The 15,751-nt window shown below is 40.0% G+C and overlaps 1 protein-coding gene across 8 annotated transcripts in view; it reads left to right on the forward strand.

Moving 5' to 3' along the window:
- Positions 1-1,874: 1,874 nt before the first annotated feature.
- st6galnac5a (ST6 (alpha-N-acetyl-neuraminyl-2,3-beta-galactosyl-1,3)-N-acetylgalactosaminide alpha-2,6-sialyltransferase 5a) overlaps positions 1,875-15,751 on the forward strand; it is an 87,556-nt gene continuing 73,679 nt past the window's right edge. For 2 of the 8 annotated variants that reach the window (XM_034703939.1, XM_034703945.1), the window contains exons 1-2: positions 1,875-1,997; positions 2,078-2,154. Coding sequence is in view for 3 of the 8 variants with exons in the window: in XM_034703945.1 (XP_034559836.1) it covers positions 2,146-2,154 (9 nt within the window). In the remaining 5 variants the exon portion in view is untranslated. Of the gene's footprint in view, positions 1,998-2,061; positions 2,155-15,751 lie in introns of all 8 variants that reach the window. The other 6 variants (XM_034703940.1, XM_034703946.1, XM_034703941.1 and 3 more) reach the window with 4 other exon arrangements.

A 15,751-nucleotide genomic window follows, 5' to 3' on the forward strand; every position in this document is an offset into this window, starting at 1 on the left:
CCTACCTACCTATCTATCTATCTATCTATCTATCTATCTATCTATCTATCTATCTATCTATCTATCTATCTATCTATCTATCTATTCAATTCAATTCAAAGGACTTTATTAGCATGGAAAACATACGTAATCATTGCTAAAGCTTAAAAAATAAATAAAACACAAAATTACAAACAATTACAGAATAATAAGATTCAATGTTAAACTAACAGAGCTGTATAGAAGTATAGAAGAAAGAAAATATATGAATAATAAAGATAATAATGAGAATAAAAATAACAATAACAATTATAATAACAACAATAATAATAACAATAATAATAATAATAATAATAATAATAACAACAACAACAATAATAATAATAATAATAATAATTACAACAATAATAATAATAATCATAATAGTAATATTAATAACAATAATAATAGTAATAATAATAATCATCATCAGAATAATCATCATAATAATAATAATAATAATAATAATTTCATTTATCTTTTACAGATGACTATAGATTATTTATAGAAATATAAAATAAAAATATAAAGTTTTAAAGAGGAAAGATGTACAGCTCTGTGGTGTGTGTATGTACAGGTCTAATAAGATGATAGTACAGGGATGTTCACGGGGGGTTTGGAGCTGTTAGACCCTCTTTTCCGCTCACAGCAGCTGATATAGCATGCTGCAGTGTTTGCACATTGTGGTACCTCACCCAGCAGGTACATCAGTTTGTGTTGGTTGTTAAATGAAGTAAATTCTTTGTGTGGGTTTGTGATCAATGGGAAGAATGTGTCTCTGATGTCCTGGTATAGAGGACAGGTGGTTAAAAAGCGGAGCTCTGTCTCCACCTCATGCTGGGTGCAGATTCTGTCCTCTTTGGGGACAGGCCAGGTCTGTCGGTGGCGTCCTCTCTCAATGGCGAGGTCGTGTTCACTGAGTCTGTACATGGTCAAATATTTCCTCAGCTTTGGATCCGTCACAGTGATCAGATATTCTGCCACAGTGTAATCTCTCTGTAGGGCTCAGTAACATTCTAATTTGCTTTGCTTTTGGGTTGATTTGGTCCAATGTGTTAAATAGTTTTCTTTTTGTTTTTGAATCATTTGATTGATTCTGATTGGGTTTCTGTCTGAGGGCTCTGCTTGGGAGTACAGTCCCAGAACCAGGTGTCTGAGGGGCAGCTCTCTGAAGACTCTATGGAGGTCAGGGCTTTGTAATGGAGTGTGTCAGGGTCACTGATTCTGCTCTTCATGCATTATTTGGGGTTTTCCGTTGGACCCGGAGGATGGATTTACAGAATTCTGCATGCAGAATTTGGTGTTTGTCCCATTTAGAAAAATCTTGATGTGTGAGAGGACCCCAGATCTTACAACCATACAGAAAAATGGGTTCTATAACGGAGTCCAGAATTTGAAGCCAGATTTGAATCGGGATGTCTAAGTTTACATTCCTACTGATGCCGTAGAAAGCCCTTCTTGCCTTGTCTCTCGTTCACAGCGCGGCTATCTATCTATCTATCTATCTATCTATCTATCTATCTATCTATCTATCTATCTATCTATCTATCTATCTATCTATCTATCTATCTATCTATCTATCTATCTATCTATCTATCTATCTATCTATCTATCTATCTATCTATCTATGTTAATCAAGCGTCTTCATTGTGTGATATTCTCTTTAACCTGCTGTTATGTTTTCATGAGTTTTGTGTTAACTTCCTGTTTTATTTTGAAATCCAGATGCCTAGAGTAACTTCCCTTATGTTTTGTTTCCTGCCTCTTTCACCCTTCACACCTGTGTCTCATTTGTAATTAGTGTGACCTGTATATATACCCTGTGTTTTCACCATTTTCACCCACCCTCTGCCACATAGTCACCCTGCTGTGTTCAAGGTCTTCAGCTTTGTTTGTTTGCCTGGTTTTGAACTCTTCTTTGGACTGGATCTTGCTGTCTTCCATGACCACCCCGCTCTGTCTGACCCAAGAACATCCAGGTAAGAAACTTGGTGTTTGTGACCTGTATAAGGTTGAAAAGACTCAACTTATTAAGCTGGTTAGCTGTTTCTCACTCAAGAAGGCTGCTGTTGCTGATACAGGCAGTAGAAGAAGGATGGTCTGCAGCCATACCAGAGAGCAGAAGACATGAAAAATGTAAGTCACTACTCTCCAACTCAGTGAAGTGTAGGAATTTATTGAAAGTTTGATTAATCTCTACATTGCTAAAAGTATGTTAACAACTACAGCAGCATTTTAGCCCTGAGGCAAAGTGAAATTGCAGTACAGCCTCTAACATTTGTTGTTCTCCTCCCTAAACTAGCCTAGCATTGTATTGCACAGTTATAGCCCGTGTGTATGTCGAGCAGTTTGCTTGTCTGTCCGATCCTCGGAGGCAGCTCTGTTCTCTCCAGGGATTCTCGCTCTGCAGAGAAAGAGGAGCTTTCAAAAGCCTCCTGAAAATTAGATCTGTCTGAACCAATCACACACCGCACAAGACCGCTCCTACCATTTAAAAAAAAAAACTAAAAACTTGTCCAGAACGATGAAAGGATTCACGCTTCTTGAGCAGCGGGGCTGTCTATCTGTCTCCTCGGTCTGTGCAGATATCTGAAATTTCATGACAAGCTGAGGTTCATCTTAACTAGGATCCTGCAAAACACAACCTAGGAAACAAAGACTGAACAACTATGACAACTCATTTTTTAAAAGTTACATTTGTGCTCTCATAATGATTGGCAGTGAGGTTTTTTCCCTTTGTTAAAAAAGTTGGAAGTTAAAAGTTATGTTTTAAGAGTGAAAAGACTCAGATTACAAAACAAAGCCTGATTCACTCTGTGACCTGGTTTTCAGTGCAGTGTCATGTTTACAGATTAATGTTTGAGAGGAGTTTTTATTCAATCTTCTTACTGCAGAATAAATAATGACTGCAAAAAAACAGGAAGAAATGTTGAGTGTGCAAGAATGATATTGTGGACACTTTTTATTATAATTGCTAATCTTCTGTTAATCTACAAACAACTTGACTCATGGTTGATGAGTCATGACTGAAGTGTAAAATAAAAAATCCTTTCACAAATCGCCTGTTTGGACACAAGAGATTTTTCTTCTACTTCCAGGATACCCACAGCTTTGCTCGTCAAAAGACAGATTTGTCCTGCCATCTGGTATTTATTGTCAAGTTTATTTTCTATTCATTATTAATTTATTTGATCAAACTCCATCGTTGAAGAAGCCAAATAAACCTGATTTTGCTGAATGCTCAAAACAAACATTTTGGCGTTTTTAGTTCCTGATTAAACCCCCAATGATGATATACATTTACATAATTACAGCAAGATAATAATTAACCAAAACAAACAAAGTCCTTTGTTTGTGACTAACATCCAGAGTAACACAGTGGATGGTTTCCTGACTTGAAGCCAGCAGCAGCAGCACATTATAATTCCTCTGAGATCCTTGAAACATTAAAATCACTGTTAAAGAAATAAGTGAGGGAGAACGTGTAAGCAGCTAACCTTCTCTTCAGGTCTGAAACAACCCTGTGGGGTCTCTTCTCACCATGTCGTCAGTGTTAAATCACATTCAACTTTAACATTTTTGTTCACAATAAAGTCTTAACATTAGTGTTTGTCTGTTGGCAGGACTTTTAGTGTCCTTAGTTTAGCTACACTTTATTGTATTTTATTTAACTTGATTTTAGTTGTTTAAAAATAATATATATATTAAAATTTTTTCTTTGAAGTTCTTTTAAGGGAATTTCATAGTTTATTTCTTCATCTTGCTTTGTGTGATTTTTATGACCTATTTGTTTTATTTTGCTGCCCATGTAAAGCACTTTGTAACCTGGCTTTTGAAATGTGCTCCATAAAGAAAATTATTATTATTATTATTATTATTATTATTATTAGTATTATTATCATCATCATTATTATTATTATTATTATTATTATAAACATTTGCAGAAAATAACACCTGAGGTATGAGGTCCTCTTCTGCGTAACTTTGCTGTTAGCATTTTCTTCTCTTTCAACCAGTCCTGTGTCGTGACCCGGCTCAAAAAGTCACAACAAAAACAGAAGATAAACACCATGTGACAAGTTCAAATAATATGTTTATTAAAGCAGATTATACCAAACTATACCAACTTAAACCAAATCAAGTATTTACTGAATGAGGTGTGGAAATCAGTAAAATCAGTCTGATATGCATGCGTGAAGGGTGTTTTTGTCTCGTGTTGTCAAGAGCAAACGTAACAAAACACTAACTCTAGGGAAACATAACCAAAGATGACGTGTACTTGAGGAGGGAAGCAGAGACAGTGTTAATTACTTTGCAGGACTTTAAGTAACCTCAGCACACCTGGCCCAGGTCAGCACACCTGGCCCAGGTGTGCTGAGTTACCTTGATTGAAGTGCTGCAACCAATAGTAAGACACCTCCAGAATGACACCCATAGATTATGGTCTTACAGGGGCATCACAGCTGTAACTCTATCAAAGTCTGCACTGTGTTGTGGTTTGTGGTTGCTTCATCTCTGTTTACTTCTCTTTGGTTGACTTCTTAAACTTGACATCCCTCACTAGTTTCTGTTATTTTTCCTTTTCTCTTCTTCTTTTCTCTGACTGGTCAGCCATTAACCACCAACCTAAAGTTTTGTGCTCTCTGAAAAATTGATAAAAAAATATATAATATTGAAAATATCCTCCATGTCATTTACTGATGCTCTTGAAAACCAATATTTCTTGTATTTATCTGGTATGGATTCCTGAGGACACCTCCTAAGTCTGTTTTATCACCACCACTGTCCTTTGTTATTTCTATATTTATACGTTGTTTTTATTTACTTGTTCTAAAGCACTTTATAACCTTGGGTTAAGAACAGCAAAGTTTATCATTATTCTTTTTATTATTATTATTTTGGCACCCTTGTGGACAAGGTGATGCCTCTTAGACCTTTACTGATTTCCTCTTCTACTTGTGTAGGTAGTGTCCTCTGACAAAAAGTCTCATCCTGTTGTCTTTAATGGTCAGATGTATCTCCACATAAATATGTGCCATGTGGAGAAATGAACAAAAGGCTGTTCCTCCTGCATTCTGTAAATCATTGCGTCTGACATCCGCTCCCTGATGGTGCTTAGAGAGGTCAAAGATTAAAATATGAACATTGGCAGTCTGTGGTTGATTGTCTTTGTAGGTGATAAATGGGCATCAACAATTTCACTTTTTGTTAGAACAAGTTCTCACAATGTTTTACTTCTAGTGCTACTCTTATCACGCCACAGATTCTATCATTTGGATTACTCATTTACTTTTATCATACAGTCTGTTTTATACTCACAGATGAAGTTCAGACTCTTACATTTGAATCTGGATTTATAACGTTCTATCTTATCTTAAAACAGAGTCCTGAGGTCAACTCACTAAGATAAGGGTTTGGTTTGTTTAAGGCACTAAAGTGAGTCGAAGTTCAGACTCTTACATTTGAATCTGGATTTATAACGTTCTATCTTATCTTAAAACAGAGTCCTGAGGTCAACTCACTAAGATAAGGGTTTGGTTTGTTTAAGGCACTAAAGTGAGTCGATGTGAGCAAAGAAGAAGATCATGGTTTGAGTTTACTCACATCATGTCCTCATAGTATTTACAGTATGTGTTCTATTCGGATGTCTTAGGTTTTCTTATTTGCAGTGGGGAATTTAACGTGCACTGGCTTTTCTGTTACCTATTATCTTATATCTTCAAGGATTCATGGTGTTCATCATGGTTTTTCATGTGATGAATTCATGAAATACACTGGGTACTCATGAATGTTCGGTATTGGGTTAAAGCCAGCTAACTCAAAATATTGATTGATTTAAGAATAGATGAATATGAACAGATATGTGAGAAGGTATGTAGGAAAACCACATTTTTGTACCATTGGCTAAAAGCACTAATTATCCTCCCCTCTGTGTACAAGAAGTAAGAGTTAACAGCCTGCTGATCACCACTGATTGTGGACTTTACTCAGGTGAGGCTTGTGTAATCACTTATGTCTGAACCTTCTGCCATCAAGAGTAAATGAATGAAAGGACGCACTGATTACCACGGGGTCATAGTAAGGAAGTATGTGTGGAGAGAGGGCCTTGTATGCGACATGGAATGAAAGTGAGTTTTTTGAAAGCATTTATTTCTCCCCTTGATATTCCTTTGATAGGTAAAATGACATTCAGTACATTTACATGCACATTTAAGCTGTCCCTCCAGGAAGTTGCGGTTTCGCGATGGCAATTGTCAACGCAAATTCAACCAATCAGCGCGATTTCTGCGCGGCCTTGCAAATTTATGCAATCACCGCAAATTTCCCGCAAATTTGACCAATCATGTTAACCTCAGCCCCTGTACGTCATCAGTTTCACTTCATCACAGTATGTCTGTGTCATAAAAGTTAAACAATGAACTTCTCAGAGACATTTTTTGAAAGGTGTGTTTGACATTCAGATAGAGGATTTCACATTATACAGAAAGACATTGAAAGACAGATTTTATTACTCATCTTTGTTCCTGTAAAAGTGACTGCACGGTTACTACCTTGGCTCAGAACGCACAGCAAATGTTTTCAGCCTCCCTGTTTTACAGTCCTTCCCTCCTGACCTCCAACAGCTCCCTCGTCACTAAGGAATCTTTCCCAGCATCTGGCCCACTTACTCCCCCCGCGAGAGCGAGCTTGTCGGGGCAGACGAGTGTGCCTCCCTGCGGGCCTGGATGATGAGACAGTGCATTTACATTAGCCTAGTGAGGCAGGAGTAGTGGCACGTTGCCAGCACTGAAGCACAGAGCTCCCAGCCAGAGCATCTGCTGGGTTTGTGCTAAAGTCAGGAGCGGCCTGATCTGCCTTCAGACAGACTCACCGACACACGCACACACAGGCATGCAGGCAAACTGGCACACATTCAGATCATAAAGTCAGATAAACAGTCATATTCAGAACGTTAATTAGCCATTACTCATTCAGCCAAAGCGTTTGTCAGCCAAAGAGGGAGGTGGGCTCCTGGCCTGAACCTCAGTCAGTCATAACCAGGGAACAGAATTAGAGAAAAGAGGGGAAGGCTTCATTAAAGGGAGTCTGGCCCTGTTTTCTCTTGGCTTGCACAGCGAGGAGAGCAGGTTGTTCAGTTCCCAGGGAAATTAGGGAGGAGGGAAAGTCAGTGAGTGTTGAAATTACCTTGGACACAAACTGTAATCTGCCTCCAAACTGGCCACCATCAAGGAGGAATCTTCTTTAGGATTTCACACTGACTCTCAATAGAATTCAAATGGAGGGGGTTGAAAATGAGACATTAGAGCAGCACTTGGAGAGAAGCACTTAGGTACACCAAATGTGAATTTCCATTAGTTGGAATGGAGGATGGACACGTTAATGGCAGCAAGCATGGCAACACTATTGGAGGGGGTTGCATTACACTGAGATGTGATGTTACAGAGAGCAAGAATGAAGCGCTTCTATGGGTGCAAAATTGTTGTGCACTATAGCTGAGAGAAGAAAGAAAAAACGCACCAATAAGCATTTATTACACCTTACAATGGTGCCCGAGCAGCAAGAAGCAGCACAATCCATCCAAAAGAAATCATTTCTGGTTGCATTTGAACACAGGTTTTCTTTGGGTAACTGATCCATGTGTATCCAGAGATTGTTGTTTGTCTTTTCAGGGATAGTGAATAGACTGTAACTATATCAGAAAGTACAGCATTTCAAGACCATTGTAGTTACCAACACCCCAAAACAAACACAACTATCCAGAATGTTGTCTACATGACGGTCCTCTGTTTAGATAGTTTCATCTCAAGTTTAAAGTGATAATACCTCGGATCTAGGTTTAGTTCTTTGGGCGAGGATTTCCACATATTAATCTAAGCTGGATATCATATGACCAAATTATAAGTGATAAAAAGTTAACACACAGCTCCAGGGAAGCAAATAAGAGACCACCCATCACCCATCATACAAAGCCAAGCTGCTTGAATTGTTGTGTCTATAGTGCTATAGTGTCACCCAACAGCAGTGCAGAAGTCTGGCAGAGAGCATGCCAGGATCATGAAAGTTATGAATTAAAATCAGGAGTATTACTACAAATGTTGATTTCTGAAAGTTATAATTATGTCGTTTTAAAAATGTATATGAGCTTTTTTCTCTTGCACTGCATTAAAAACAGATATAACTGTAATGGAAATCACTGCATGGGCTTAAAATAACTTCCAAAAACCATTGTCTGTGAACATAGTTTGTGGCTGCATCCACAAATGCAGGTTATAACTGCACCATGCATAACGTTCATTCTCTGGGCCAAGCCTACTTAGGATGGGCCGAGGCAAAGTGGAAAACTGTCCTGTGGTTTGACAAATTTGACATTTCTTTTGGAAAGCATGGACACCACATCCTCGGCTCCAATAATAAGTGACACCACCCTGTTTGTTATTGCCCACGGTTAAAAAGCCAGCTTTTGTGATGGTATGGGAATACACTATTGCCCATGGCATGGCTAGCTTACACATCTTGGAAGGCTCCATTAATGCTGAACAATATTTACAGGTTTGATGGCAGTGTCTGCTGCCATCCAGATAATACCTTCTTTAGGTAAGACCTTGTATATTTCAGTAAGGCCATGCCAAGCCATATTTTACATGAATCACAACAGGCATGGCTTAGTATCCATAGTAGCAGAGTCTGCATGCAAAACTGGCCTGCCTGAAGTCTTGATTTGTGACCCATCGAAAAAAATTGCGCATTATGAAACAAAAAAATGTGACAAAAGAGATAATTTTTCAGATTCAACATCTGATATGTTGTCTTTGCACTACGATTTTAAAAATAGCAATTAAGTGATTTTCAAACCATCAGAATGTGTTTTTATTAGCATTTTACACCACGTCCCAACTTTTTGGGAATCAGGGTTTTACATAAATTTGCTTTGGCAATCTTGCAGCACATTTTTACAGGTTTTGTTTTCCAAATGTTACATGGGAATCTAACAAAATAAAAACATTGATAAGAATAAAAGCCTATTGATGTTGTTTTATTGATTGTGAGCTTACACAGCTGGTAGGGACTTTAGGAAAGACTCCTTTCTCAACATATACCAAAGTATTGACTGCGGAACTGGTTGACCTAATGACACAGTCTTTGTTTGTGGAAGAGAGGACCGAGGACAGTACTCAATATTTGAAGAGTGAAGTACGCTTCACTTCGCACATTTCAAAGGCAAAGGTTGAATTTTTTTAACAGAAATAAAACAACAAAAGGCATGAAATCCATCAGTTTTAATGAATAAGTGACAAACCAAGTTACCCAGCTGTAACCAGCACTTCTCTTTTGTTGACATACAGATAAAGAAGATGAGAAATGTATGAAAAAAACATTTCTTGTCTGTTTCCCCGGTTGGGAAGCCCTCGTGAATATAATCTGGAGTATGTGGGCCTTTAAGTTGGTTGAATGCACAAGTGGTGGACAGACACTGATGCTTCGACAAGGAGCCACTTTCCCATTTGGCAAAGTTAGATTCTGAGTGTTTGTTTCACCTCCAACAAAGACGCACAACAAAGCAGGGCCTGCAAAAAGTGCCGGGTCTCCGTCTGTACTGAGGCCCAGTCACCCCTGAAACTAGATTCTCTCTTCCATCATGCCTGAGGGAACAATTTAATTAAAGGCCAGTGCAGAGCAAAGGACACCCATCACCCCATTCTTGACGTGTCCACAGTCAACAAACACAGGGAGCAAATAAATCCTCAAGTGGACAATGTCCTGTCCATGCTACACTAACTGTAACTACACACCAAGTGAACAGATTGTGGTGTAATGATTGTAATTTACTGGGTAAAAGGGGCAGGATTAAATATTGTTTGGGCTTTGAGGTTATTTTCATGAGAAAGGCTCCAATGACTGATGTTATTTAATTGAATGCCGTCCTGGAAATCCTATCCGTTTTCTAATTTACCTGCAGTCCAACCTGAATGGGCTTCATTTTCTTTTGTCCCACCTGGTTACACAATACATTAATTTCCCCTCACAATGACCTGTCGGCTGTTAATATCATATTAACAATGTGTTTATCTTACAAGGTGCAAACCCCACATTCTTGCATAGATTAACAAAGGAAAAAAATGAATTTGCTGCTTCAGTTTCAGCTACCACACAGTCTGAACGAGGACAAGAACCAAAGCTGAACTTTCTTACATTTTAGACTCTTTAAGGCGACAATTTTACCCATTGAAGTCTTCTTAAACTTAACACTAACTCCAGACAAAATCTGTTCAGGCTTTTACTTACATACTGAACCAAATCTGAGATTGTGGAGTTGGAAAGAAGAGAGTGTACCAGACCTCTTCCACCTTTTCTGTTTCTCTGCGTTATGCCAGATAAGCACCTACGAACAAAACCCAATTTTCTGAATTAACTGTAGGTGTTTAACTTAGGCTGCACTTTTGGATATGTAGGCACAAAGACTGGATGGGAAGTTAATGTAGCCTCACACCATTACTTTTACTCACCCTTAGGGTGCAATTCTGCTGGATGCAAAAGAGGTTGTTTTTACGAAGTCTACAATGAATGACCTGGCTTTTCACCTATTTAAATGGTAAATGGACCGGCTCCTCTCCAAACCTCTGACCACTCAAAGCACTTTTCTCTTTCTGTCACATTCACCTGTTCATAAACTGATATCAGAGGATTTACAAAGATCCACAAGTATAAACTAATCTTGTCTATGCCCATTCACACACTGTTGGCTATGGGACTTGGAACTATTAAGGCTGATTTATACTTCTGCGTTGAATCAATGGCGTAGCCTACGCCAGGGGTCCGCGTAGCTCCCGTACCTACGCCGAGGCCTAGGCACGTAGCTGACGTGCACCTCCTCCAAAATGTAACTCCCCGTAGAGCCAAGGCGGACCGCAAGCTCTGTGATTGGTCCGCTCGGCGGCTTTGTCTTTCCCGCATTTACAGCACTTCCGGGATCACGGACATCGGCCGCACATCGGCCGTGTATTTCATCTCTTCCTCTCTATTCTTCATGTAATCTGTCTGTATGATAAACAGCAACATGTATCAGCTGTAGATTAACATAACACGCTCTGAATCGCTGAGGAAAAGTAAACAATGATCGTAGCGGGACCGGAAGCAGGTGGCCGGCTATCAGAGAGACCACACTGCCCTCAGGCGTTTCGGCGGAGAATTGCTGCGCGACACGGACACATCGACGCACAAGTATGTGGGGCTCATGTCCACGTCAGCCCCTGCTGCGTAGGGCAGACGCAGAAGTATAAATCAGCCTTTAGGTGTTCAATGTCACGCCAAAGGACACTTGTCACATGAACAGTCGAAGCTAATTGAAACATGACATACTCTCTCACTGCGCCACAGCCACCTCAACGGCTGCACTGAGGACTTTAGACTCTGTAAAACTACACCAGCATCCTGTAGCACTAAATTCTTATAGCCTGTTTTTTTGTGTGGGGCTAAAATAAGAATTCAAATTGATGTACAGATTCACCTTGCTAACATTGCATGATGACTTAGCATTGGCCAACACCTTGTGTTTCTCCTGGTCTACACATCATTTTGTCCAAATATAGTGGCTTCATGGCTCCAAAGAAACAAATGAGGTGATGTTAAAAATGCTTGTTCAACATATCAAATCATTACTCCACAAACCATGATGTCACGTCACTATGTCAACTTCTGTTATAAGCTGTGTCCCGGTTCAGAAGCTGAATCCTTCAAAGGAAGCATTTCAAGACTGACTGCATCCCAGCTGTGCAACAAGTCTGTCCCATTTAGAGGGCCCCGACTTATGCCACAGTCCTTTTTTCTCATGGGCCACGAAGGATGCATCAGGTGTGTCCTTCACGGTCCAACCTATCCCAAGATTAATGGTGCACCAAGTCAAACAAGAAGGTGGACTCTAAAGCGACTGAGGAAAACACTTTTCTCAACTGAATAGCTAGCAAAATGTAAGCACCCCTGAAATGTTAAATGATCTCTAATATAATAGGTAAGCCATGTGAAATTAGCTATGTTGGCTAATTGGTCAGCTTGTTAGCTAGGCTAGGGTGTAACCTTCAGACATGGTACTGAAAGTTAATACCAACCTAAAATCATCCTTTGCACCAGTCAGTCCTAAGCACTGTTACTGTTACACCTGTGTATAACTTTTACGCCTCGGAAGGAGCAGTCATAAGTCTGTGAAGCCAGACCAGTCAAGGTAAAATAAAGTAGTTATCCGTGACCGGTCACTACTCAAACACAGCAGAGCACTCATTTTAAGGTTTTGTTTTGTCCTGTTTGATTTAATCACAGAGCTCTCCCCTCAACTTACAGCATATGTCAGATAGAAACAGGGCGCAGTCCCCGCCCTGCAGGTGCTGATCTCTCTCAGGTTTTATGTAGACTAAATAAGGCAGTCAGCTCTGAGCTGTCAGTGACATTTAGTCCTGTGAAAGTGAAGGGGAATGATTATGCTGCTTTATAATGATGGCTTTGATTACAGACCTCTCCAATTTCCCTGTTGAAAGCTTCTGCTTGTTGTTTTGGTGTTTAGTTTCATTGTGAGAATATTTTTAATATCTGCATGCAACCTGTATGTGTTTACTGACATATTTTGTATGTAGCTGTATATATGTCTATTTTATCATTTAGGTTGTGTTGTCCACAGGCCTAACTTCTGCAGATATCTTAATTGGAGAGAAGAGTGGATGGAAGTGCGGACTTAGTTAGTTTACACCCTGCCGGTGCACTCGGCCCCAGGAGCGCTCCATATGACCTTAGACTATATAAACCATGAATGTAGTTCTATGATGTCGACCATTGGTTTCTGAAGAGGAAAATTTGAAGGCCAGTGATGGCGGTCAGTCAGGCTGTAAACATGTTTAACTTTAATGTAAAAATTTGCTTTCTTAAGTGGGTAAAGTGTTTGCTTTTGAAGTGAGCGGAACTGTGTTTATTTGCACTTCTGCATTGGCTTTGTTTTTCCGCAACGGATGTTGTTGTTTGTCAAGTGAAAGGCCAGGAACAGCTGATGACACTATTCTCCGCTGATCTCACTGTCATTTTAGTTTGGCCTTAGCAGTCTGAATAGGCTATGAATGACGCATCCTTGGCAACCTGCGCCCTTCGAAGGATGCAGCCAAGTTAATTTGCAGGTATAGTCTTGGAGAAGGAAGAGGATTGTGTAAGGGAGATGATTCTCTCTTTATACCTGTGACACCAATTTACAATGAAAATAAGAGGTGTTTCAGTCCGTAAAACAATGCAGACCCAATATAAACTGTGATTGATTCTGGTCAGTTTTAAGACTCTGCTCATTCATTTGCCGTAAATACAAACTAAACAACATCATTACAGCATAGAGTGTATCAGTAATGAAAAGTGTAGGCGGTTTTGAGTGAATGTGCTTAACATTCAAAGTGACTGCTGTGGTCCTTCATATCTCACTGTGTTCAGTTCTCTGGTGGAATATTTTCAAAAAGAATTTCCTCTTACTTTTGTGTAATATGCTGGTTAAATTTCCTTGTAAATGCATGTCTCCTATCTCCCATCCTCCTGCACGCACTGTTGCTCATTCACCCAGAACGGGACAGCCAGCGACGCTGCATTAAAACAGGCCCTCTCACCATTTGTCTCCGGGCCCGGGGGTAATGAACAGGGTGAATTGGGTGTACTCTCTAATTATGGAAAGGACAAAAAGCCAGTCATATTCCCTTGTCAAGGTCCCTGTCCTGCAGCACCGCGGGGAGAAGCTTCACTCATAAATCAGGGGCAGGATACAGATCTGCAGCGGATTAGAAAGAACATAAAAGGGTGAAATATGGCCCCGCACAGACCCTCCACAATCAACCATGTAACGACCTACGACAGCCAATAAGTAGGTGCCTGAGCCTTCCTGTGTGTTATAGCCCTCGTAAACACCTGCTGATCAGTATCCAGCACCAGGCAGACATTTTTCACTTACTCCACCACCACCACCACCACCACCACCACCACCATCATCATCATCATCATCATCATCATCATCATCATGGAGCTGGCCCTGATGATCAGATGCTGTTCCGTGAGCACCATAACCGCAGCGTTACGAGCACCATTAACATCGATCAACACTCTGCTGCTGCAGCTGCCTGCATGTTTGGTTGCTCTGCATGGTGATTACATTTTAAATTTGTATGACCGCTCACGGCCTGATCGTCATGTCTACGCCCACACAGCAGAGATCTGCACCGGCCCCTCATGAATACTCTGACTGAAACTTCTTTTCAAAAGGACGCGAGTTGAGGTTCATCCAAACCTGGGGTGTTTTTTTGACTCTTTGTGCACATCTTCCTGAAAGTTTCCCCCTGGGTGTTTGAAAAGCAGTGGAGAGATTACTCAGAATAACAAGCACAGACGAGACAAAAGGGGTTATTTTAAGACTTAATAAATCGTTACATCACGACTCTTAAGAAAACAGCATGGGAGTCAAAGAAAAGAAACAAACATTATTATGTTTACATGAGGAAAAAGAGGAGGAATCATTCAAGGCAGATTATGAATGGAAGCTCCTGTGAGGAGGTTTTGGCTGGTTAAATACAAGAGACTGATAATAATACTGTTTCCTTTATATGAGCTAAAGCAGATGAGGCTTTCAGGGACGAGACAGATTATTTCTTTATGGTAGTTTTTAATGTTTGTAACTCCTGTCACCAGGTTGATGTCTGATAGAGTATGTTTTATACGTTCAACAGCAATGGTTCACAGTTAGTGATATGACTGACTGTTCAAAGAAACTCGGATACGATTTTTCCTCTTAATTGTGATGCGTTTCAGGTCTGAGATAATTGGGGTTATTTTCTTTCATTATTTGCTATTTTGTTCCTTTCAGCACACCGTACTTCAGCTGCTGCAGAGTCTTTACTTCCCACTGAGCAAAATATGACCTATAAAAGCAAACGACACAGTCAGTCACAAGATTGATTATTTCTAGCTGTTCTTTAATGCCTATTACCACAGTCACTGGGTAGGTGTCAGACAAAGTGAAGTACAGCACCTTGCAAAAATAGACTTTGTTGACATTTTCAACAGCAAAGTTTCACAATACCTGATACATTTAACTGTTAAAAAAACAGAATGAGATTTTTTTGCCAGTAAACACTACTAAGATGTGGACAGAACAAAATCAGCATAGAGATAAGAGGTGCTGCTTTGTCCACAGGGGGCACCAAAATCATGACAAACTGAAAGTTCCTCACAGGAGCTTTTAGCTGAAAAACAGTCACAAAGTATAAATAAATAAAGATTTATGCAACAGTTACCTAAAAAGCCATTTAAAAGTACTTGTCTACTCCTCATCCCTGTGCCCTTACCCTGCCCTTCACTAAGGGCTCACTTCAAACACGGCCTTTCCTTCAAACTGTTTTTCTAATGTTGTTGTTGTTGAGCCGTCCAACCTTACGCTGTGTTTTCACACAGTATTCCCCCATGGCTCTGAAGGCCACACTGACGTGGATCATTGCTACTGGGATGACTCCCTTGTGTCTCCCATGAGGGCCTATTTTTTTTCCATTCATAAGCAGATTACATACAATCACAAATGGGGGTAAAACATGCAGCAGCTCCACTCCAGATTTAATGCATTGTTATGTGTGGTTTAACTGTTCATTGTGAGGAGGATTAATGTGCGGGGGCTGTACTTAATGTGACTGGAGGAGATACCTGGAAGTGATGCTGCTGTACACGCTCTCTAAAG

This window comes from Notolabrus celidotus, chromosome 15 (assembly GCF_009762535.1).
Source record: "Notolabrus celidotus isolate fNotCel1 chromosome 15, fNotCel1.pri, whole genome shotgun sequence".
Classification (NCBI taxonomy): domain Eukaryota; kingdom Metazoa; phylum Chordata; class Actinopteri; order Labriformes; family Labridae; genus Notolabrus; species Notolabrus celidotus.